Source organism: Gossypium arboreum, chromosome 8 (genome assembly GCF_025698485.1).
Source record: "Gossypium arboreum isolate Shixiya-1 chromosome 8, ASM2569848v2, whole genome shotgun sequence".
Classification (NCBI taxonomy): Eukaryota; Viridiplantae; Streptophyta; class Magnoliopsida; order Malvales; family Malvaceae; genus Gossypium; species Gossypium arboreum.
In genome coordinates, this window is record NC_069077.1 from 137,873,752 (window position 1) to 137,899,333 (window position 25,582).

At 37.1% G+C, this 25,582-nt stretch overlaps 1 protein-coding gene across 1 annotated transcript; it reads left to right on the forward strand.

Annotated features, from left to right (window-relative positions):
- The first annotated feature begins 175 nt into the window (after window positions 1–175).
- LOC108468249 (BEACH domain-containing protein C2-like) lies at window positions 176–25,118 on the forward strand. The gene is made up of 32 exons (XM_017769142.2): window positions 176–461; window positions 1,004–3,040; window positions 3,968–4,755; window positions 5,172–5,855; window positions 6,153–6,287; window positions 6,554–6,658; window positions 7,181–7,294; window positions 7,410–7,486; window positions 8,097–8,178; window positions 8,380–8,733; window positions 9,003–9,622; window positions 9,806–9,890; window positions 10,152–10,346; window positions 10,622–11,167; window positions 11,259–11,399; window positions 11,519–11,998; window positions 13,002–13,147; window positions 13,829–13,898; window positions 14,060–14,143; window positions 14,394–14,450; window positions 14,535–14,603; window positions 14,689–14,775; window positions 14,855–14,971; window positions 15,632–15,781; window positions 20,608–20,692; window positions 20,788–20,908; window positions 21,042–21,138; window positions 21,227–21,340; window positions 21,465–21,834; window positions 22,566–23,338; window positions 23,582–23,704; window positions 24,586–25,118. Exons 2-32 carry the CDS (start codon window positions 1,063–1,065, stop codon window positions 24,658–24,660), a joined length of 8,922 nt encoding a protein of 2,973 aa, XP_017624631.1. The 5' UTR covers window positions 176–461; window positions 1,004–1,062; the 3' UTR covers window positions 24,661–25,118.
- The last annotated feature ends 464 nt before the right edge of the window (window positions 25,119–25,582 follow it).

Consider the following 25,582-nt stretch of genomic DNA (forward strand, 5'->3'; position numbering starts at 1 on the left):
TTATTTAAAAATTGAAAACTGATATATGGAAGAAAAGAAATTAAAAAATTGTACGTTTACTTATAAATCATAATTTTAATCAGAAAATCTATTTTTAATAATTTATTATTATATTTGTGGGTAAAATACAAAATTTTTAACCTCAAAAAGTGCTTAATCGAAAAAATAAAATAAGAAAAAAGGGAGGCCTAAGCAAATTATGATCCTTAGTTTTTTTGACTGAGCAATCAAAAGGAAGGCCTAATGCGCTAATTACTTGCCAAATGCACCTTCTCTTTCGCGCCATTTTCGCGCTCTTTTCATTTCTCTTTTGCTCTCTCGTCTTCTTTGATTCTCTCTTTCTCATTTCGATTTTATTTATCGTTCTTACTTTGAAATCGATACATTCAACGGGAAACTTAAGAATTTGAACCGAACTGATCCATTTGAGGTAACTTCATCAGTTACTTTCTCCATTACAGGTATGGTAGAATTATTCAAATCAATGACCGGTAAACTATGATCTCTGCATGTATCTCAATTATTTATGTTTTCAATTAGGTTGGATCGATCATTTCTTGTTTTCTCATATTCCCGATTGTTAGTCTCAATGGTAATTGATCGATTCGTCAATGTAAGGATGAGATCATTTTTTTAACCATACAATTGGGAGAAACTTATAGTTTTGAATGTTTACGTGCTTCATGAGATGGATCTGCGGCTTGTTATATCTAACTATTTGATTCAAATTTGAATTGCTTGCTTTTTCTTCTGTGCGAATTTGAGTCAGTTGCCAGCGGGGAAGTTGCGCTTAATTTTTAGTCAGTGTGCAAAAAAATTATGTTACAGGGTTCTGTTTGGTTTAGTTCACAGAGAATATTAGCAAATTTAGAGGAGCTTCATAATTCTTCTTCTTCTTTTTGTACTACAAGACTAGTTTCACGTGGTTGATAGTTTTGCATCTTTAAGAGTGTTAAGAATTGATAGGAATGACACTTCTCGTTCTGATTTATTTATTTCGCAGGAAAATTAGTTGTAAATAATATAAATGAGTATCTGCTAGGCCTTTAAAGTAGAAAAAAAATGGAAGAAGAGGAAGAAAAGAACTTTGGAGAAACTAATGTACTCTCAGATAGGGTAGGAGGATCTCATCAGGGGAACGTTAATTTTACAACTGGCGAGGAAGCTGTATTAAGAAATGATAATGCAGTGTCACAGGGGTTTTGTTCTGCATCTATGATTGGGAATAAGGACAAATCTGAGCATGTATCTCTAGAAAATCAGGCTAAGACTGCTGGGGAGTCTCATGGTGGTCAGGTGGATACGAATCCATCCGAAGATTTAGACCGTGACAGAGGCTCATCAGGTGGGTTTGAGGAGCATGATTCTTTCCCAATGATTGGAACATGGCATGACCGTTCTAATTCAAGTCCTGGACCAGCAAGACATGCAGATTATGATATTAGGCAGTCAAGCTCGGCAACTTGTCTTGATTCTGTCTTTTATGCAGATTCTGGATATTCACCCCATGCTTCACCAAGAGAGGCAAAGCCAAAAGCTGCTATGCCAAACGTGTCTCCCGAGCTATTGCATTTGGTGGATTCTGCCATTATGGGCAACCCTGAAAGCTTGAACAAGCTGAAGAATATTGTAGCAGGGGTTGAGGCTTTTGGAAGTGAGGAAGACATGGAAAGCATTCCTTTCTTGGTTGTCGATTCACTTATTGCCACAATGGGCGGAGTTGAAAGTTTTGAAGAGGACGAGGATAACAATCCTCCTAGTGTGATGCTAAACTCTCGGGCTGCAATAGTGGCAGGTGAGCTAATTCCTTGGCTTCCTTGGGAAGGAGATAGTGACATTGCCATGTCTTCCAGGACACGGATGGTTAGAGGCCTGCTTGTTATATTGCGGGCTTGCACAAGAAACAGGGCAATGTGCTCTATGGCTGGTTTATTACAAGTGCTTTTGAGGTCAGCTGAGAATATTTTTGCTCAGGGTGTTGGCTCACTAGAGCATATAAAATGGGATGGGACTCCCTTATGTTATTGCATCCAACATTTGGCGGGGCATTCACTTTGTGTTATTGATTTGCGTAGATGGTTTCAGGTCATTACAAGAACACTGACTACCATTTGGGCACCTCGCTTAATGATTGCATTAGAGAAGGCAGTGAGTGGGAGAGAGTCGAGGGGGCCAGCACGCACCTTTGAATTTGATGGTGAAAGCTCTGGTTTGCTTGGTCCTGGGGAAAGTCGTTGGCCATTTACCAATGGGTTTTCCTTTGCAACGTGGATCTACATTGAATCCTTTGCAGATACATTAAACACAGCAACTGCTGCAGCTGCAATTGCTGCTGCAGCTGCAGCCAAGTCAGGAAAATCATCGGCTATGTCTGCTGCTGCCACTGCAAGTGCCCTTGCTGGTCAAGGCACAGCACACATGCCTTGTTTATTTAGCTTCTTATCTGCTGATAATAAGGGAATAGAGGCATATTTTCATGCACAATTTTTAGTGGTTGAAAGTGGTAGCGCAAAAGGAAAGAAAACATCTTTACATTTTACTCATGCATTCAAACCTCAATGTTGGTATTTTATTGGATTGGAATATGTATGCAGGCAGGGAATTATTGGGAAAGCAGACAGTGAATTGAGATTATATATTGATGGATCTTTGTATGAAAGCCATCCTTTTGAATTTCCTCGCATTTCCAAGCCACTAGCTTTCAGTTGCGTTGGAACAAGCCCTCCTCCTGCAATGGGCGGCTTACAGCGCCGTCGCCGTCAATGCCCTTTATTTGCTGAAATAGGCCCAGTATATATCTTTAAGGAACCAATTGGGCCTGAAAGAATGGCACGAATAGCTTCTAGGGGAGGGGATATGCTGCCTTCTTTTGGTAATGGTGCAGGACTTCCTTGGCTAGCCACAAATGATCATGTTCAAAGAATGGCATGGGAAAGTTGTTTATTAGATGCAGAAATTGGAGATTGTCTTCACCTACTCTACCACCCCTGTCTTCTTACTGGGCGGTTCTGTCGAGATGCTTCTCCTTCTGGCTCAGCAGGTGAATAGATTCATCTTTAATTTTAGTTCCTTTTTAGTGCATGAATGTCCATGAACGTTAAGTTCTTTTCTTAGGTACTTGTTTCTTATCTTATGATATTTTTTCTCTTTCCATGTTCCTGAATCAGAACAGTTTATAAGATTGCTGAAATAAGAGGGAGAGAGTTGTTATATTAATCTCATTTTCTTTTCCCTTTATTTGTGCTGTTTTAAAGTACTACGAGCATGCAGAATGGTTCTGTTTTTATGAGTATGTTTCTTTTCCTACGTTTTTCCCACTCTCAGTGCATGCATGGATGTTGGAGGAAGTGTTGGTGATGGCATGTCAGTTTACTTGACTGTGAATGTAAATTCTTCTGCTGTGATGGGTTTACCCGTTTCATTTATGTGACATTGTCTTTTTCTGGTTTGTGAAGTGTTATCCTACATCTGTTAAATATTAGGTCTCCTATGGTCTTATATTAAAGTTGAGCCCCTCCACCTATTACCAATTGGTTTCATGTTGGATGCTTAATATTTTATCAAAGTTTTGTTTTTGTATTGTTGTTCTTCCTACCAAATCCCATGCGAGGTTGTCCACATGTACGCATTGCGTGTTACATGTGAGGGGGAGTACTAAGTGGTGTTATCCCACATGTCTTAAATATTAGGCTTCTTTTATGCTTATATCAAATTTGGATGGTTAACATCTTTACATTAACTTCCAGACATTGCAGCATTGCACTCCCTATTTCCTAGATGAGTGGAGAAAAGAGTTCATTTTTTTTTTTTGTTTATATTAGTGAAATCAACCATAGTATTTTTTTTTCCCCTTCATATTTGACTTTTTTGTTATGTTTAAACTTGAAATTTCTTGGCCCTCTTTCTTTTCTATTGTATCTAAGTAATTTTCAGTTCTTGCTTAAATTACCTATCTATGGTGACTTAGGAATTCTGCGTAGACCTGCTGAGGTTCTTGGACAAGTCCATGTTGCAACACGAATGAGACCTGTGGAGGCTCTTTGGGCTTTAGCCTATGGAGGTCCCATGTCCTTACTTCCTCTGGCTGTCAGCAAAATGTGTCAAGATAGCTTGGAACCAGAACAGGGTAGTCTTCCATTGTCTTTGGCTACAGCAGCTCTAGCTGCTCCAATATTTAGAATTATTTCTATTGCCCTTCACCACCCAGGGAACAATGAAGAGATACGTCGCACAAGGGGACTTGAGATTCTTTCAAGAATCTTAGACTATCTTTTACAAACTTTGTCTTCTCTTGGGGATGGAAAGCATGATGGTGCGGGAGATGAGGAGCTTGTTGCAGCTGTGGTTTCTCTATGTCAATCTCAGAAGCATAATTACGTACTTAAAGTGCAGCTTTTCAGTACACTGCTTTTGGATCTTAAAATTTGGAGTTTGTGCAGCTATGGGCTCCAAAAGAAACTTCTATCATCGCTTGCAGATATGGTCTTCACACAGTCAACAGTGATGCGAGATGCCAATGCTATGCAGATGCTCCTTGATGGCTGCAGAAGGTGCTACTGGACAATTTCTGAAAAGGACTCCTTGGATACTTTCTCCTTACTTGATGCTACACAGAGAGTAGGTGAAGTGAATGCTTTGGTTGATGAACTCTTAGTTGTCATTGAACTTTTAATAGGAGCAGCACCACCTTCATTGGCTGCAGATGATGTGCGTTGTTTACTAGGATTCATGGTTGATTGCCCACAACCTAATCAGGTGAGTTCATAATGGTTCTTATTTCCTTTTCACTATTTCCTTCAAAGATGAGAAGTTCACTTTTTCTAGATAAAAGTTGAACAGATGTTGGTTTAACAATGTTTGTCATATTGAAGCATGACTATCTTTGTGATGTTTTGTTATCTTTTTAATTAAATAAACTTTGGAAAGAAACTTAATTTCTTAAGAAGTAAACGTTCTGATGATGATATGCTTAAAATTGTTTTTGCTTCTTCTCTGAAGTTTATTTTGGGTCTCCAGAACATTTATCCTATTTGACTTTCTTTTGCTGGATCAGCATATGATCACATGCAACTAGACCATACGGCTATATGCATGCTTCTTATTTCTGGCTGATATTGGAGGACATTTCTCTCATTGTTTTGCTAGAAATGACTCAGTTGTATTCCCTTCAGGTTGCCAGGGTGCTACATTTAATCTACAGGCTAGTGGTACAACCAAATGCTACCAGAGCTCAAACATTTGCAAGTTCTTTCATGGGTTCTGGTGGGATAGAAACACAACTTGTCCTCCTGCAACGAGAAGTTAAAGCTGGCGATCACAACATTCCTGAAACTAGCACTAAGGAGGATGAAAGCTTGTCTGTTCAAAGATCTGAACCAGAAGGAAGCCAGGATGAAGGGTCTATGAAGGAGAGGGATCAAATTTCACAGAAAGATTTTGAATCTCTATTCCTTGATGGTGGTAGTAGTCTTGTGGCAGGTTCTCCTAGTGTGAAAATGGAAAGGATGTCATCTGTTTCTGAAATTGCTTTTATGAAGAATTTGGGTGGAATAAGTATTTCAATTAGTGCCGACAATGCAAGGAATAATGTTTACAATGTTGACAAAAATGATGGAATTGTTGTTGAGGTCATTGGACTGTTAGCGGCTTTAGTAGCACATGGGCATCTGAAATTTGGTTTACGCGAGTCTTCCGAAATGACAAGCAGCCTTTTTGGTGTTGCATTGAGTGATTCAGGTGGCAGTATGTTTGATGATAAAGTTTCTCTTCTGTTTTATGCTTTGCAGAAGGCTTTTCAGGCTGCTCCTAACAGGCTTATGACAAGCAATGCTTACACTGCTTTATTGGGGGCCTCAGTATGATAACAATCTTTTGCTTTAATATTATCTTGACCTTGATGATCAATGATATTCTGCTTATATTTTCTTTCAGTTTTGTGCATTGGAAAACTTATTGGTCTACCATTGCATCAACTTTCTAAAACTTTCTTTTAATTCTTTTCTTTTCTTTTTTAAAGTATAACCAGGATGTGGTATTTTTTCAGCCTGCTGAAGTAAAAATATCATCTATGCTTTGCAACTATGCTAGCTTCTTATGGCATCTTGTACTTGCATATAGCACTGAATGCCGAAGTCATTATTATTTTTTCTCAGATCAATGCTTCTTCGACAGAGGATAGGTTGAGCTTTTATGATTCTGGCCATCGTTTTGAACACTTACAACTTTTGGTGGTTTTGTTGCGTTCGCTGCCATATGCATCTAGATCTTTCCAAAGCCGGGCACTACAGGTATTCTTGTCTGAATTTATCAGTTGCAGATTTCGTTCTAATGTTTACGATTAGTAATACAAAATAAGCTTTAAACTAATATATGCTTATCAGAACATAACACAGTTTTCAACCATCACCAATTTATTTTTGTGCCTAGCTTTTTCCTGTCCTGAATTCAACTGCAGTTATATACCATTGCGTTTTGCTTTCATGCTCTTAACTATCCTTATTACGACTTTTTCTGATTTTGTATTATAGTTTCTGAGTTATTTATTTCTGTTCAGGATCTTCTGTTTTTGGCTTGCAGTCATCCAGAAAATAGAAGTAGTCTAACAAAAATGGAGGAATGGCCTGAGTGGATACTAGAGGTCCTTATCTATAACTATGAGGTAACTCTTTCCATCTTCAATTTTTCTTTATGTTTGTGCTTCTTCCCCTTGTCGTCTTTGATGTTCCACTGCATATAAATCTGTTAGATGGTGTTGTTTAGTGTTAAAAGTATCTAAGCTAAAACCAATTGGCTATAGATGGAGGGGTCCAGTTTAATATAAGACCACAGAAACTCTGTACTTAATAGATATGAATAGCTCCACTTAAAACTCCCTGGACAATGTCAGCAGGGCTCTCAACCTCACTTGGGGTTGGGGTTAGGTAGGAAGAACAACATAACAGAACTTTGCTCCAATACTATGTTAAAGCATCCAACCTAGAGCCAGTTGGCTTAAGCGGAGGGTCCTAACGTTAATATAACACCACATGAATCCTGATACTTAGTTGATGTGAGATAACCTCACTTGACCTTTAGGATTGACATTTTAGAGGACTTGGACTAGTATTGACCTTTTTGGGCAACTATGAATATGCATATACTCCTTGTGTTAAGCATTACACATTGTTACTTGATTTTGCAGATGGATGAAAGAAAACAGTCTAATTCCGTAAGCTTTGGAGACATAGAGGATCTCATACACAATTTCCTGATTATTATTTTGGAGCATTCAATGCGCCAAAAGGATGGATGGCAGGTTTTTCTTTATCCATCTTTTCCACTTTACTGTATCTTTCAGTATATATTTGTCCCTCTTAATTCAAGCATGTCAGTTCCATTTATATTTTCTGGTTATTGCTTCCAATTTACAGGATATTGAAGCTACAATTCATTGTGCAGAATGGCTCTCTATTGTGGGTGGATCAAGCACTGGGGACGAGAGAATTAGGTATTAACTCTATTGCGTCCTGTTCCATAATTTTATTGCTGTAATTGTCTCCAACAGTACACTGGTGCCTTTTGTGATTTGTTGAACCTTAGTTCCTTTCCCTTGGACTGCTTTGTAAAATGAGCACTTCTGTCGGAACATCACAACATGCACTTGTCAAAGGAGAATTCTACACTTTGTATTTACACAGATATAAAGATCTCACTTGCCAACTTGTAGAATCACCGAGTCATTGAATTCTGTAATTCTGCCTTCCTTGAGGTAACAAAATCATTGGCTGGCTTTGATATGAAGTGTCAAAGTATAGAAACTTAATTTGCTTCTTTTTCTTATTGCTTAAAATTCTGATACATCATGCACTGCACTAAACACTTAGTGTATCCAATATATTCAATATGCTTTGCATAGGATATTAAATAGCCACAAGGCTACAGTGATTTATTTAACATTGTCTCTCATTGTTTTCTTATGTGTTCTTCATGAATCTTATTAAATGTGTTATGTTTGGCAGCAGTTGCTATTATTGGTGAAAGCTTATCTGTAATATATTTTTTGGATGAACAAGAAAGCATTAATTTATTTTGATTTCCTTTGTGGTTGTTTTCTGAAGGCGTGAAGAATATTTGCCAATATTCAAGAGAAGGCTCTTGATTGGGTTGCTGGACTTCGCTGCTAGAGAGCTGCAGGCTCAGGTAAGATGGTCATTAACAATTGCAGTTTAATGCAATAATTATGGCTTCTATTTTTCTTGAATTTTGTTATTTTACTGTTCTCACCACTAGCTGCTTTCTCTTATTTCTGCTGCTGTTTATATTTTCAATGATTAGTATTAAGTCTCACCACTAGAGGAAAAAGTTGCGATAGTTCTTCATTAAGCTTTTCTTCCATGGCAGACTCAAGTTATTGCTGCAGCTGCTGCTGGGGTTGCAGCAGAAGGTTTGTCCCCACTGGAAGCCAAGGCACAAGCAGAGAATGCTGCGCAGCTTTCTATTTTTTTGGTAGAGAATGCAATTGTCATTTTAATGCTTGTTGAAGATCATTTACGGTTACAAAGTAAACTTTCTTGTGCATCACGCAAAGCTGAGGGTATTGTATCTCCGCTTTCTCTCGTATCTCCCCTATATAATTACTCAAATTCCATTGCATCAACTGGTAGAGAATCAACTGTTAGAGAATCAATTGGTAGAGAATCATCAGAAGGTTCGGATGATCGTAGATCTGGAAATTCTGGTGGACTTCCTCTTGATGTACGTGCATTGCCCCCTTAAAGATAATTGTCTATGCATACATGGAATTTTCATGGTTTAGATATTTATTTAAACTTCTTCATCTTCCACGATAGCCTTATTAGCCATAATGTCTTCCTGGATTTCCTGACTTATAGCATGGACATGTGACAGTTCTTAGGCCTGATTGTTATTATTAACTTTTTATGAACATTGCTTTGACTTCCTTTATGCTATGCCTTGTTCTAATATTTTTTATTTCCTGCTTTCATGTTCTTTTTCCAAACAAGGTCCTTGCTTCAATGGCTGATGCAAACGGGCAGATTTCTGCAAAGGCGATGGAACGGCTTACTGCTGCTGCTGCAGCTGAGCCATATGACTCTGTCTCCTCAGCTTTTGTGTCATATGGAAGTTGTGCTATGGATATAGCTGAGGGTTGGAAATACAGGAGCCGCTTATGGTATGGGGTTGGCTTTCCTAGAACTGGCGAGTTTGGCGCTGGTGGCAGTGGCTGGGAGTTGTGGAGTGCTGCTTTACAAAAGGATCCTAAGGGGAATTGGATTGAACTTCCTCTAGTGAAGAAGTCTGTAAGCATGCTCCAAGCTTTATTGTTAGATGATTCTGGACTTGGTGGCGGTCTTGGTATAGGTGGTGGATCAGGTACTGGGATGGGAGGAATGGCAGCACCTTACCAGTTACTGGACAGTGACCAACCATTTTTATGCATGCTTCGCATGGTGCTTCTTTCAATGAGGGAAGATGATAATGGAGCAGACAAGATGGTCACGAGGAATGTGGGCATAGAAGATGGAGTGCCAGAAGCATTGTATCACCAAGGAGAGAACATCATGTCCTTAGACAACAGTGATGGAATCGCAGCAAGAAATCCAGAGTCAGCATTGTTGTGGAGGTAAGTTAGTGGAGGATTCTCCTAATCAACAACCACTTGATGCATAAGTGTACATATCTATCCACTAAAGTGCCTGCTCTGTCTCTCTCCTGTACCGTGTAGTCTAATTGGTCTTGTTTCCACCTCACTTCCATTACTCATATACAAGGAGATTTTAGAACTTATTAATTTAATTATTTGCAGTGTGCTTTCTCCTATTCTGAACATGCCAGTTTCTGATTCCAAGAGACAGAGAGTTTTGGTAGCATCCTGTGTTCTCTATTCTGAGGTTAGTTCTAAGTGAATTGCTTGGTATGAAATAGCAGCAAATTATTTACTTCCTTAGTTTTTGTGCTTTACTCTTCAACTTTTTGTGGCACAGCAATATGTTGTCTTCTTCTTTTCTTTGTTCTCATCTATTAACATATTCATTCTGTTATGATATTGCAAAGGAATGTTTAATGTTTACTTTTATTTCTTCCTCATCACTATGATTATCTAGGTTATTGATTGATATTCTGAATTAACCTAAACATGACATATGCTACAGGTATGGCATGCTGTTGGGAGGGACAGAAAGCTGCTTCGTAAACAGTATCTTGAAGCCATTGTACCACCTTTTATTGCTGTTTTGAGGAGATGGAGACCACTTTTGGCAGGAATCCATGAACTTGCTACTGCTGATGGTTTGAATCCTCTAGCTGTTGGTAATCCTGTGTTGGCTACTGATGCTCCACCGTTAGAGGTTACTACATATTATTCTTAGCTCCTTTCATAAAATAATCTTGCTCATAAGTGTTAATTTGTCTTTCCTAGTGCCAACAGTACTATGTGCACACATGCATGCTTCTCTGTTTTGCATGACTCTCAGCAAGGAGCCGGAATTTATTTTCTAGGAATTTTTTTTTCAGAGTTGGTTGTTATCCTCACGCTACATTGTTTTCCTTCTTTCAATGTTTTTCTCATTGGTGCTTTGCTTGAGAATTTTCAATTTTTACCCCACCCCACTTTTTTTTCCAGACAGCTCTTGCAATGATCTCTCCAGATTGGGCTGCTGCATTTGCATCACCACCAGCTGCAATGGCATTGGCAATGATTGCTGCTGGGGCTAGCGGAGCAGAAACTCCAGCTTCTCCAGCAACCACACAGTTTAAACGTGAATCCTCAATGCTTGAGCGCAAAACAACTAAGCTGCATACTTTTTCAAGCTTTCATAAACCTCCCACAGCGCCTAACAAATCATCATCCTTTCCAAAAGACAAGGCTGCTGCAAAAGCCGCTGCCTTGGCAGCTGCACGTGATCTTGAACGCAACTCAAAGATTGGTTCTGGAAGAGGTCTCTGTGCCATTGCAATGGCTACTTCTGCACAGAGGAGGAATGCTAGTGATATGGAACGTGTGAGAAGATGGAATGAATCTGAAGCCATGGGAGTTGCTTGGATGGAATGTCTGCAACCAGTTGATACAAAATCTGTCTATGGGAAAGATTTTAATGCTTTATCCTATAAATTTATTGCAGTCCTTGTTGCAAGTTTTGCTTTAGCAAGAAATATTCAGCGGTCAGAGGTTTGATTACTGCTAGCTATCATGATTGTTGTTGCTTTTTTAGGCTGCAATAAAAGTTAGTAACTGGATTAATCTACTTTTTTCTCCCCAGATTGATAGGCGTACACAAGTTGATCTAGTTGCACGACACCAGTTATTCACTGGGATTCGAGCATGGCGTAAACTTGTTCTTTGCTTGATAGAGATGAAATGTCTCTTTGGCCCAGCAGGGGACCAACCTAGTCAGGCACGCGTAAGTTTAGACTTCTCTTTTCTCCTTCTGAAAAGAAAAAGTATATGTTTCCAGATAGCTGATTTTTTTTTCCTCTTCCCTTCTCTAACATTTTTCTTTCCTTTTTATGGTATGTGTAGACTTTATGTATGCTAAGGTTTATGGAGAGTTCTTCAAGAATGAGACCATATTTGAGAAGGAATTACACAGGGACTGCTCATTTTGGCGGTGCTGCTAATTTTGAAGATCAAAGTGATCTGAAAAACAATCAGCAAGATGTCATAAGCTCATCTACTGCTCCTATTCTGGCAGCAGAAGCAATCTCAACAAATTTATTGAATGAAGATGATGAACAGCCAGAACTTGATAATGAAGACAATAGAGGCTATGAAAATGACCAAGGTGGAAAAGATCAGCCAAGGCTTTGTGGAATATCTGGGCAACCCTTGCACAAAATGGTAGAATCTACCCATTCTCAATTTTCCAATGAGCAAGACTTGGTCCAAAGTTTATCAGCAGTTGCTCCTGGATACAATTCTAGTGAACTTGGTGAGAGAATTGTGTTTGAACTTTCTTCATCCATGGTTAGACTGCTGAAGATTATACGAGGAACATTTCAAGTAAGATTTTTATATTGTGTTTAAAATCTTTGCAGATTATATTCAGTGATATAGTTGTTTTACACTGCTTTACAGTGGGCTTAGTATTTCTTTGATTGTGATGTTCTTAAACTTAGTACCATCAAATTCTCAAACCTAGATGATTGCTTAAACTATGATAAATTTCTGATGCATGGATTCCCAAAGGCTTCTGATAGGATTCTCTTTAATTAAGGCAATATGTTCTGCATATAAACTCATAATAGGACCAAGACTGTTGGCTGATGAACCAGTCAATTTTCTGAAATTTTCAGAGAACAGTGCCTCTTTTTGATATTAGCGAATTGTGGATTTTGACAGAAGTGCATGAACTTAAAGGGAACATCATTCTTAAATGCCTTTAAATGAGGACTGCATTTTATCTGGTGCTTAGGATTAGATCCGTTAACAGAAGGAATCTACTTGAGTCACAACAGCCAATTCTAAAATATCATGAAGTATGCAGCTAAGTTGTCAACTTACTGTATAAGATTGATAACTTGTATGAGAACAGAAAAGTAATGAAGAGATCTACAAGAATAGAAGTCCTGCTTCCTCTGTAATGTTTCTGGGCTAATTGAGATAGCCCTCGTATAAGTCACCAATCTAATTCATTTTTCATCTCATAACTCATAACTTAGGTACACCTTTACAGCTCAACTTATGGGGACTTTTAAACTAAGTAGCCATTAACATTTGTCACACTTGCAGAGCCAGATGTCTGACCACTGAGGATGCTATCATACATCTTTATACAATCCTTATTTCACCTGCTTTCCCATAATCCTCCGTCATAGGTGTCTGTGGATGCTAGTTTTCCTATAGATTTAGGATAAAAGAGAAATTCTTTTTATTTGTGTTCTAGAACAAGAATGGAAACTACTGTTGCAAATCTAGTGCGACTTGTTTCTCATACTTTCAGTACTTTTTATATCAAACCAGAAGAAATGGTCATCTAGAATATGAACTATTCTCCTTTTTTCAGGTAACCACAAAGAAAATAAATTTTATAGTTGATTATACGGAAAACAACACAACAATGGATGGTTTGGAAGGCAACTCTGAAATGAGAAATGACCAAAAAGACCATAGTTGGTTGATTACTTCTCTTCATCAAATGTATAGCCGAAGGTGAAGTTATAGTGAAACATATTAGTTTTATTGTCATTTTTGTTCAAGCTAGCCTTAGAAAATTTGAGCATCACTATTGTATTTACTAGCTTTGAGCTTCAAGTTTTGTCATTTGATATTCTCAGTAGTTGTATTATACTCATCTTGCTTATCATTATCAGACAATATATGTCTAGTTATTATCAACCATCCTTGATTTCATATTAAATTCATGCTGTTAAATATTGAAACAAGATGCTTGCCTAAAACAAGGAATGAGAAAAAGATGCTGCTGCCATTTTATTGTTGTATGAAATTACTTTTATTTCAGCATCTCATCTATCTCTTAACAACCAAAAGTTTTCTAAAAATTTCTCAATATTCTGAAAATGTCAATGTGAATGTCTGCACACTATACTGCAAGAGTTGGATATGACCAGCAGATGAGGATTTCTTTTATTATTATTGTTGTTGTTGTTATTGTTGTAAAATCCAGTAATGAATTTAAGGTCTTCTCTCTTTGTGCTTATTGTTTATATTAATATTACAAGGAGCGTAAAGAGATATTTATTCCTCACAGTTATCCATCACATAATAATATTTTTCATAGCTGCATTAAAGAATTTTAACTTTTCATCATCGAATTTGCTTTAGCTTTAACGTCTTCTTTGTGCCTCATTTGCTGGTTTGTTTTTGCCATAGATATCTCTTAAGACGAAGTGCCTTGGAGCTGTTCATGGTTGACCGTTCTAACTTCTTCTTTGATTTTGGGGTATGTTCCTATTGGATGCACCTTCAAAGTTTATTTGTTTGTGATTAAAAGAAGTACGCTTTTGATGGTTGTTTACTCCCTGTATGTTCCTCTTATTTGCATCGGCTTTGGCTTTTCTCCCCTCTTCTTCTTTTCTTTCTTAAAAAAAAAAATGGATCCAGAGTTCCGAGGCCCGAAGAAATGCCTACCAAGCTATTGTTCAAGCAAAACCTCCTCATTTGAACAACATTTATCTTGCAACTCAGGTTGTATTTTGGTTGATTTTTATTTTTATTTTATATTCTTTTATTTTAATTGAAAGAGGTCTAGCACGAATGCACATAGATAATATCATCTGTATTTAAAGGAAATGAGTGGAAAGTTCACTGGTATTTTACTTCTATAAATTTGGGTTCATTACAACTTAGCTAAAGGTGTGTGTATTAGCTGCTGTTTACAAGGATTCATTTTTTATTTACCTTCCTGAACCTGAACTTATATTGTTTTCTGATGTAGAGACCAGAACAACTTCTGAAAAGAACTCAGTTAATGGAGCGCTGGGCAAGGTGGGAGGTATGAATTACAGTACATATATAAATAATTCACATGCAATAAATAAGCATCATAATTACAGGCAGAATTGTAACCCTTCTGCAGATCAGCAATTTTGAATATTTAATGCAGCTAAACACATTGGCTGGGCGTAGTTACAATGACATAACTCAAGTAAGACTGTTTCTGAGTGCATTTTGATGGATAATCACACGTTCTTTGGGCGTACTTACAATGCCCTTTTTTTTCTTACTTACAGTATCCAGTATTCCCATGGATCCTTTCTGACTACAGTTCAAAGAGTTTGAATCTTGCTGATCCATCTGCTTACAGAGATCTTTCAAAGGTAGTTTGCTTTAATCTTGCTGGCACATACTTTCTATCAGCACTATCCTTTTCCATTACAAAGTCATGTGTGTTTGCAGCCTGTTGGGGCACTGAATCCAGATCGTCTGAAGAAATTCCAAGAGAGATATGTTAACTTCAATGATCCGGTTATCCCCAAGTTCCACTATGACTCACACTATTCAAGTGCCGGAACTGTAGGTTTTCTAACATATTTAACATTTCTAGTTGTACTTTTATGATGGTTATAAGAAAATTCCTTGAAATAGGGACAATGTCAGATATATCCCTGCTATTCATGAAGGGTTTGATTTCCTTAGTTTGTTTCCTCATAGTACTTGGGACATTTGCATACATGTGCGTGCAATTGTTACCTGTGCAGTAGTTGGCTTTAAAAATTAAATTATACTACCTATTGTATGATACTCTTATTCATCCCTACAGATGGTGCTTCACATGATAGACTAATCCCCTTTATAGGGCAAACATGTAGCTGCTGTGCACCTGAAATCTGTAGTATATGCACTTTAACATATTGGTCTAAATCTAATACCATGAGATTTACAGATGCATTCTGCATCAGCCAGTTCACTAGGTTGCACGCTTCATTTATTTAGTTTAAAGGATTATTTACATCTATCCTCTGAATTATGTGCAAACATTCATTTGAAAACAATGTGATTGCAAGAAGTCTTCCTTGCCTCTAATTTCTTTTTTCTATTTTTTGATTGAAGACTTTCATTGTATTCAATCCAATTTTCTATTTCTATGCAAAGTAGTTGATTTTGTTAATTTTGCTATCAATTTGAGCAGGTTCTTTATCTAACTTCTTTGTTATATGTGGTGCTTTCTTGCAGGTTTTGTACTATCTTGTTAGAATAGAGCCATTTACTACTCTTTCAATTCAGCTGCAAGGTAGAAATTTTAATCATTCAGACCGGATATTTTCAGATGTTGCTGCTACTTGGAATAGAGTTCTTGAGGACATGAGTGATGTGAAGGAATTGGTATGTGTTTTATGTTTTGTCTTTGGTGTGAAGGAATTTGTAGAAATCAGAGTATTTGATACTAAATAGGAGATATGATCCCTTAAAATAAGGGATTTTAATAAAAAAAATATCTACAAAATATTCCTAAAATATTTACAGAATATTCCTACACTCCCCTCAAGTGGAGAATATACATTGTATAATCCCGTGTTGAATAGGAATTTATTGAACATGTGTTTTGGCAAAGCCTTGGTAAGAATGTCCTAATCATCCTTCGAAGGAATGTAAGAAAGAGTGGCTGTCTTTTGTTGACTTGATCAGCAATAAAATGCCTATCAATTTCAACATGCTTTGTTCGGTCATGTTGAATCGGGTTCTTGGCAATCTGAATGGCGATTGATTATCACACAAAACTTCAAAGTGATCCTCCGATTTGTGCCAAGTTCTTTTAGTAATTTAAGTAGCCAAATTCCTTCAGATATCCCCAAAGCTAGTGCTCTAAATTCACCAAGACTACTTCTTGAAACAACAGATTGTTTCTTACTTCTCCAAGTTGTAAGGTTACCCCAAACAAAAGTGCAAGACCCACTAGTGGATCTTCTTTCAAGTGAGATCTCCAGCCCAATTAGAGTCTCAGAAAATCTTACCATTCTGTCTTGTGTATTCTTAAACATTAAGCCGTGTCCGGAGTTTTCTTCAAGTACTTAAGAATTCTATTTTCTGCTGCCATATGCTCTTCAATAGGATTAATCATGTGTTGACTTATCACATTTACGGAAAAGCTATATCCGCCTTGTCAAGGATAAGTAGATTAGTTTCCCAACTAACCTTTGAAATTTCTCTCTCTACTAAGGACTCATCTTCTTTATTGAATCTCAAGTTTGCCTCCATTGGTGTATCACCGGCTTACGACCAAGAAAACCAGTTTCTTTGAGTAAATCAAGTACATACTTTCTCCGGTTGATCACAAGTCCTTCTTTTGATCTTGCCACCTCCATTCCTAGGAAATACCTTAGCTTTCCCAAGTCCTTGGTTTCGAATTCCCTGTTTAACAACTTCTTCAAATTGCTAATCTCTTCCTCATCATCTCCAAGAAGAATGATGTCATCCACATACACAATTAGGATAGCTTTCTTATTTGTAGAAGTTACCTTGATGAAAAGCGTATGATCGGCAAGGGACTGCTTGTAGCCATTTTGAAGAATGACTTTAATGAACCTCTCGAACCAAGCTCTGGGTGATTGTTTTAACCCGTATAGAGACTTGTTGAGCTTGCAAACCTTGTTGCTACCTTCAATAGACTTTGAGCCAGGTGGCAATTGCATATAGACTTCTTCCTCAAGCTTGCCATTAAGAAATGCGTTTTTTACATCAAGTTGGTGTAATTTCCAATCGCAATTTACAGCCAAACTTAGGAGTACTCGAATAGTGTTAAGCTTTGCCACAGGTGCAAAAGTTTCTGTGAAGTCTATCCCATATGTTTGCGTGAAACCTCTAGCCACTAGTCTAGCTTTGTATCGTTGGATACCGCCATTGAGTTATACTTTACACAGAAAGATCCATTTACACCGATGCCTTTTTTCCTTGAGGAAGGTCCGTAATGGTCCAAGTAGCATTTTTCTCTAGTGCACAAATTTCCTCTTCAATGACCTTCTCCATTTTGGATCCTTTAGAGCTTCATTTATGCTTGTGGGAACCTGTTCTTTATCCAAAGTTGCTGTAAATGCTTGAAAAGACGGCATCAATGAATTATAACCAAGAATTTTTCAATAGGATGCTTGGTGCACTGTTTAACCCTTTTCTAATAGCAATAGGAAAGTCATCTAGAGTAGTGGACTTCTCGATTTCTTCTTCCATTTCGGCAGTTGGACCCAAATCCAATTCTCGGCAAGAATCGATTGCAAAAACAGTCTCGTGGATATGTCTTCTTTTCTTGTGTAGACACGAAGTTGTTTGGGTGGTGGTGTTTTTGAAGACATCAATTGGAGTAGGTGTATTTTCAGGAAGAGTGTTTAAAGTGGGTGTAGGTGAATTAGTCATAGGTGCTACAGGAGAATCAATGGGAGCATTCACAGTGATGATCTGCAGTAATGGCAAACAAGATGGCAATTCTGAAGGTTGAGAATGAAGATTAGGAGGAGATACCTATTGTGGCTGAAAATCACTCCATGTTTCCCCCTGAATTTCAGCCTGAGTGAAATAGGAATCCTGCTCATAAAATGTTATATCCATAGTGGTGAAAAATCGTTTAGAAGGAGGATGATAGCATTTATAACCCTTCTTAAGTGAAGAATACCCAACCAATACACATTTTAAAGACTTAGGATCTAACTTGGACTTATTAGGAGCAATATTTTGGATAAAACAACGCACCAAAAATTTTAAGTGGCGAATGGAGGAGATAGGCTTAAAATGAGGAAAGTGCTGCAAAAATATAGATTGAGGCGTTTGAAATTTTAAAACCTTACTAGGCATCCGATTGATTAAATATGTGGCAGTTAATAAGGCTTTCCCCCACAAATATTTAGGAACATTAGTGGTAAATAGAAGAGAACGAGTAACTTCAAGAAGGTGCCTATTTTTTCTTTCGGCAATGCCGCTTTGCTGGGGTTCCAACACAAGAACTAATCTGAACTATGCCCGCTTTCCTTAAAAAATCACCTAAAGACCTAGCAAAAATTCACCGCCATTATCGATTTAAAGAGCTGGATTTTAGACCCAAATTGAGTGAGAACCATGTTATAAAATTGCACAAAAACACTAGCGCTTTCAGATTTATCTTTCAGCAAATAAGTCCAAGTTATCCTCATGTGATCATCAATAAAAGTGATAAACCACTTACAATTATCAGCATTCTTCACCCGAGAAGGGCCCCAAATATCACTATGGATCAAAGCAAAAGGGTAAGAAGGCTTGTACGTAGAAGGAAAATAAGATGACTTAGTATGTTTGGCAAGAGAGCAAACTTTGCAAGAAAAGAATTAGGCCTTTTATTAATGAATAGAGCAGAAACAATTTTGCAAAGTATTGGAAACTAGGATGGCCTAAACGAAAGTGCCATAACATAACAAGATCAACTTTTCCTAAAGCGGTAAATGACTTGGAGATCTCGATTTTAGGAGAGGTAGGAGGATGTAGAGACTATTATGCAAGTCGGCCTTACCAATCATCTTCTTCGAGTTCAAGGCTCGCAAAGTACAATCACGATCATTAAAATTACAGAAAGTGCAAGTCTGTGGACAATTTACTAACAGAGATGAGATTGCACGCCGATTTGGTACAAAGAGAACATTTTAAGTGCAACTGCTCATTGAGAATAACAGATTGCCATGTCCTCTATTTTGCACAAGGTACCATCACCGCTTTTGATGACTTTACCAAAGGTATGGAAAAATTGTGAAACAATGCGTTGTTACCAATCATATGATCCGTAGCACCGAATCGAGGATCCAATTAGGAGTCAACGGGAGGAGAAAATGCAGAGAAGAAAGGTTACCTTCGGATCTTTTATGACCAGATTACCTCACAAGACCCTTGAAACTTTCCAAATAGTTTTTGAAGTTCAGCAATCTGTTCTTTAGTGAAACTAGTGACAGAGGTGGCAACGACAAGGCTTGATTTATTATCTCGAGAGTGCTTGGACTTCCAGTCCTGAGGCTTACCATGAAGCTTCCAACACTTCTCCTTAGAGTGGCCGGGCTTTTTGCAATGATCACACCAAGGTCTCCCCCGTTTGGAAGAGGGAGATGATTGATGGGTCAGTAAGGCAGATCTTTCAGAAGTGGAATATGGTTCATCAGACAGCATCACACACCTTCGGCTTTCTTCCTTCTTGACCATAGAGAAAGCCTCTCGAAGGGAGGGAAGAGGAGAAATAGCCAGGACCCTGCCGCGAACCTCGTCCAGGTCCTTATTTAAGCCTTGGAGAAATTGAAAAAGTCTTCGTTGAGTAACAAGTTGCTGATAAAGAGCAGCATCTCTTGGATCTACCCAATCATAATGTGCATACAAATCTAATTGTTGCCAAAGAGCAGTAAGGGTATTGTAGTAGAGAGTAACAGGCATGGTTCCTTGTTTAAGGGTGGCTGCTTGATCTTCAACATGATATAATTCAGCAATGTTATCCGTGCTAGAGTAGGTTTCGCGGACTGCACTCCAAATTTCAGCGGCTGTGGTGTAAAGAAGAAAGTTTCGCTTATACTGGGTCATGGAATTAAGGAGCCAAGTCATAACTCGACCATTGTCACGCATCCACTTAGCAAAACCAGCATCATCATAGCAGCTTCTTGATTTCACTAGTAACGTAGTGCAATCTTTCTCTGCCCAAGAGAAAAATCTTAACCGATTGGGACCATTCAAGAAAATTGTTGCCATTCAATCGATGGCGGTGATAGTCGACAGCATTTAATCGATGGAGCATCGTAACCAGAAAAATTTTCTGGATTTGAAGTAATCTCCGAAGTAGGAGAAGGAGTTTCGGACATGGTCTAGGTTGAAAAAGAAATCATAACCTAAGCTGATACCATGTAGAAATCAGAGTATTTGATACTAAATAGGAGATATGATCCCTTAAAATAAGGGATTTTAATAAAAAAAATATCTACAAAATATTCCTAAAATATTTACAGAATATTCCTACAGAATTGGTATGTGTTTTATGTTTTGTCTTTAGTTTGAAGGAATTGGTATGTGTATTATGTTTTGTCCGGTTAAAATATGAAGCACGTGTGTACCCTGTGATTGTTGCTTGTCTTATCTTGCCGATCAATTTTGGACACATTTGTACTTAAGTAGAGTATCAATATTTCCTTCATTTGCTTTTTATTTTATATTATTTATGTTAGGTTCCTGAATTGTTTTACCTTCCTGAGATGTTAACCAATGAATATTCAATCAACTTCGGAACAACACAAGTAGGAAGAAATCTTGGTATGTACCTAAGTTTCCTCTTTTCATTGTCTGAAGAGAACCAAAAGCCATTTGCACTGAGTCTGATTCTTTTCTTTTCTTTTTTCAACATGCAGATTCTGTTAAACTCCCACCATGGGCTCAAACCCCAGTTGATTTCATTCATAAACATCGAATGGCTCTTGAGAGTGAGCATGTCTCTGCACATTTGAATGAATGGATTGACCTCATATTTGGGTACATTTTTGTATTACTTTCACTAATAATAATTGTAATATTCATTTTTGTAATAATAATTGTTCACAGAGATTCTTGTTTTAAGAAAACCTTATGTTTACAAGAATTTACATGAGTGAATTTGAATGTTTAGGTATAAGCAACTAGGCAGAGAAGCGATATTGTCCAATAACATGTTCTTATACATTACATATGAAGGGACAGTTGATATTAATAAGATCTCTGATCCAGTAAGTTTGATTTGTTATCTTTTCTTCTAATGTCTGCTCTATTTGGGAAACCTTCTTTATTGTCTTACACAAGTATTACATATAAAAGGTACAACAGTGTGCTACACGAAACAAGATCGCTTATTTTGGACAAACTCCTTCCCAACTCCTTATTGTTCCTCACATGAAGAAGATGCCACTTTCAGAGGTTCTTCATTTGCAGGTAGCAATTAGCAATTCCATCTGCAGTTCAGTAGTGATCTAATAATGTCCTTTCACTAATGGCAAACTTTTTTTTTTCGAAAATGAATATGTTAGATCTACTTCTGATTAACATTTAATGCCAGACAATCTTTCGGAACCCAAGAGCAGTCAAACCATATGCTGTCCCTCGTCCTGAATGCTGCAATTTGCCTGCATCTGCTATTCATGCATGTTCAGATGCTCTCATAATTGTTGGCACAAATGCACCAGCAGCTCATATTGCACAGCACAAGTGGCAGCCAAACACTCCTGATGATCAGGGAACACCATTTATGTTTGAACATGGAAAGGCAATCGCAAGCTCAGCTGGTGGTGCACTTATAAGAATGTTAAAAATGCCAGCTGGTTCTGGTTCTGATGAGGAGCAGTTTCCCCAGGCACTAGCATATGCTTCGTCTGGGATCAGGAGTTCATCTATTGTTTCCATTACATGTGATAAAGAAATTGTTACAGGTAGCCTCTTGATTCATAATTTGTCTAATAAATTTCTTTCAGCTTATGAACCCTAAATCAGAAAAGAAAAAGTAATATTTCTTTCAGATGCTTGCTGGGATTTTGTTAGAACATCTCATTAGAATCCTTCCTTTGGTCCTTGTAGTAATAAGTTGGAAAAGGATGCTTCTTACATGCACCATTGTCTGAACTCTGAAGAATACTTTATAAGCATGAATTGAACTTTTCTTTTAAAGACTTTTTCTGGTCAACCAAATGAACTATGATTGTATTTTAAAATGAGCTTATAGTTGTCTCTTAACAAATCTTGGTCCCTTTGTAAAAGAAAAAGGGTGGATGGCTAGCATATCTAAAACTATCCCAAGTTCTGATTAACATTCTATAATAAGATAATCTTTCAATTTCATAGCAGTGAAATGCTGCATGCAAACTATGTTTTATGATGATGATAACAGTTTTTGGAGTCTAATCTTCTGATCTTTTACAACCAGCTTCTACTGTTCAATGTTTAAATATTTAGGGTGAAACATTGGTTAAAAAATATATCAATAACTTGTGAATTGTCCCTTTACTTTTCAATTTTGATTGGCTGTTCAACCACTATTTATAGAACATTTGTAGCAGTAAGAGACTTAATTTTGAACTACATGTTCAGTGTTATTGATAATGGTTATGCACATTTCTTGTGTTATTTAGTATCTCCTTATATATATTTTCTGGAATTTAACTAGGTGGACATGCGGATAACAGTATCAAGTTACTCTCATCTGATGGAGCAAAAACACTAGAAACGGCTTTTGGACACTGTGCTCCTGTCACTTGCCTTGCTCTATCACCAGATAACAACTATCTCGTGACCGGTTCCCGGGACACTACCGTATTACTTTGGAGGATACATAGGGCATTAACATCCAGCTCAAGCAGCACATCAGAAGCAACTGCTGACCCTGGCACACCAACCCCAACTACTGGTACTTTAGCTAACACCTTGGCAGAAAAAAGCAGGAAGCATAGGATAGAAGGTCCCATACATGTTCTTCGGGGTCACCACAACGAAGTTATTTGTTGTTGTGTCAATTCAGATCTAGGTATTGTTGTTTCATGTGGTCATTCATCAGATGTTCTCTTACATTCTATAAGGAAGGGTTGCTTGATGAGACGGTTTGCTGGTGTGGTAGCTGACACTGTCTGCCTTTCTTCTGCGGGAATCATTTTAACCTGGAACCAATCGCAACATGTTCTCAGAACATTCACTCTCAATGGGATTCCAGTGGCAACAGCTAAAGTTCCTTCCTTTGGTGGTCTCAGTTGCATGGAAATTTCTGTGGATGGCAACAGTGCTTTGATTGGAATGAACTCATCTTCCAATGGAGTGTTCAATAACAACCAAAACTTCAGCTTTAAGAATCCCGGGGTTGATGATTCAAATCTCGAGTCAGAAGAGATTGAAGAATTGGATATTCCATCACCTTCAGTTTGCTTCTTGGATCTGCATGCTCTGAAGGTACAAGAAAACTTTTAAACCAAGATGCTATTATTACCCACCGTATATGGTGAATGCAGCCATGCTTGTGGATTCAGTTTGCATTAATTTTGTTCTAAGGTACCTTGGGGAGACTAAACCTCTCTTCCTCCATCTCGGAATGGGGTGTTCCAGGGATTAAACTCCTTTGAATGCATGTTACGCATAAGGAGAACGAACCATATTGGCAAATAGTGTCACCTGGCTAAAATCTTTGATTTACAGGTGCTCCATGTGTTGAAACTGGGAAAAGGGCAGGATATTGCAGCTCTTGCTTTGGACAAGGATAACACAAATCTTCTAGTCTCAACCGCAGATAAGCAGTTGATCATTTTCACCAATCCAACAGTAAGTTAGCCTGATCTTCCAATCTCCCTAATTTGAATTTATGGCTTAAATATAGAAAGAACCCTGATCTTGAACTAAGTAACCATCTAACCATCATTGTTTTAATACAAAATCAATTAAATCCTCAAGCATCTATTTTTCACCCAATTGAACCCTTGATTGGACTAAAATTGTCAGATTGAAGGCTCAATTGGATGAAAATAGATTTGAAGGGTTCAAATGCATGAAAATAGATGTTGAAGGCTCAATTTATTGTGAATGACAAAGGCTTGGATGATTATTTAACTTTAGTTCAAGAGGTCCCTTTTTTTTCCTTTTAATACTTGAATTTAAGTTAATTAGAAGTATTTAAATTTATGTGGCCAAAATATAACTAAAACGAAAAAATAACCATCTAAGCTTTATTGTTTTATTACAATCAATTAAATCTTTAAAATCAATTTTTTTATTGGACAAAATTGGTTAATCGCATAATCAATTTCCATCCAGTTGAGGACTCAATTGAGTAAGGATGAATGTTTTGAGGGTTGAAATGATAGGGGTTTGGATGATTAATTCTTTTCATTGAATTTAATTTTAGTTAGAAGTATATGGATTTTTATGGCTTAAATATAAAAGAGCCCCTAAACCAGAACCAAATAATCATTTAAGCTTTCATTATTTTATTATAATCAATTTAGTCTTCAAGCATCTAATTGTCATAATCAATTTCCGTCGAATCAAGGTTCAATCGGATGAAATTAAATACTTGAAGGTTTGAGAGTTCTATTTACTATAATAAAATGATTCAAGCTGATTATTTAACTTCAATTTGGTAATTTTTTTTTAAATCAAACCCAATTTTGAGCTCAATCTAATTATAATATTTTAAATATTTGTAGTTGAGTAAGAAAATGGCAGAGAAGAAACCCAAGGTTGGTAGGGAAAATGGCAGAGAAGAAACCCAAGGTTGGTAGGGAAGGTGAAGCAGCCAGCCCTCGTCTAAAATCATAGTCTTCAATTCAGCCTTTTTTGAGTTTTGATTGGTAATGATAATATACAAGATGCAACCATTGATCTCACCATGGTCCATATTATTATGCAAAATCAAATCAATAAACACGACTTTAAAAAGGCCTATCCAAGTGCTGCTGCTGCTGCTGCTTCTGTGTACATATATTTTATGCATTGTATATTTTCACTAGTGAAAAACAAACTCCCTAACAAAAGGGCTTTTTTTAGGCTGATTCCTTTTGCTTATTTTGATTTGATTTGATTAGTGGTAAGCATTTTTACCATTCGTGAAAATGATGAGCTGAGATCTTCATTTTTTTGTTCATCAATTCTTTTTTCTTTTATTCTTTGAGGACGCATTTTTTGTTTTGTATCTAATTGTGACCAATTAGATTGAGAAGGCTTCATGGATTTTAATTGAGATCATAGATGTCATTTATCACATTTAGTGCAATTGTGGAGGTGATGGATGTTATCACTATTACTTGTAATGAATATCAATCGAAAAAAGAATTAAAATTATGAAGTAATGATCATTACACTAAGAATTAAGATTAAAAGGTACCATTATAAATAGAATAATTAATTTCAAACAAGCAAAGATTATCACATTTGGACAAATGAATTTAGAGGAGGAAAATGTATAAATCTATTAAATTTTTGGAATTTAAACTCTCATAATTGATTTAATAATCGAGATGTTAACTCATATTCTTTTTATTCATTTCTTTTAAAATCGTAACTTCAAAACCGTTAAAATCAATAATTAATTTGTTACTTTCTAAAATTAAAAGAATGATAATCTTTTCATTTATAAATAAAATACTAATATAATACAAAAATAAAATACTTAAACTTTAATTAAAAATTTTAATTGGACCGATA

What these genes read in the sequence shown, in the direction of transcription:
- LOC108468249 (XM_017769142.2), top strand. Translation starts at nt 1,063, where the DNA reads ATGGAAGAAGAGGAAGAAAAGAACTTTGGAGAAACTAATGTACTCTCA. An exon ending in CATCAAATGTATAGCCGAAG is followed by an intron (nt 13,148 to 13,828) that starts GTGAAGTTATAG and finishes TTTTTGCCATAG; the next exon opens with ATATCTCTTAAGACGAAGTG. An exon ending in TGGATCTGCATGCTCTGAAG is followed by an intron (nt 23,339 to 23,581) that starts GTACAAGAAAAC and finishes TTTGATTTACAG; the next exon opens with GTGCTCCATGTGTTGAAACT.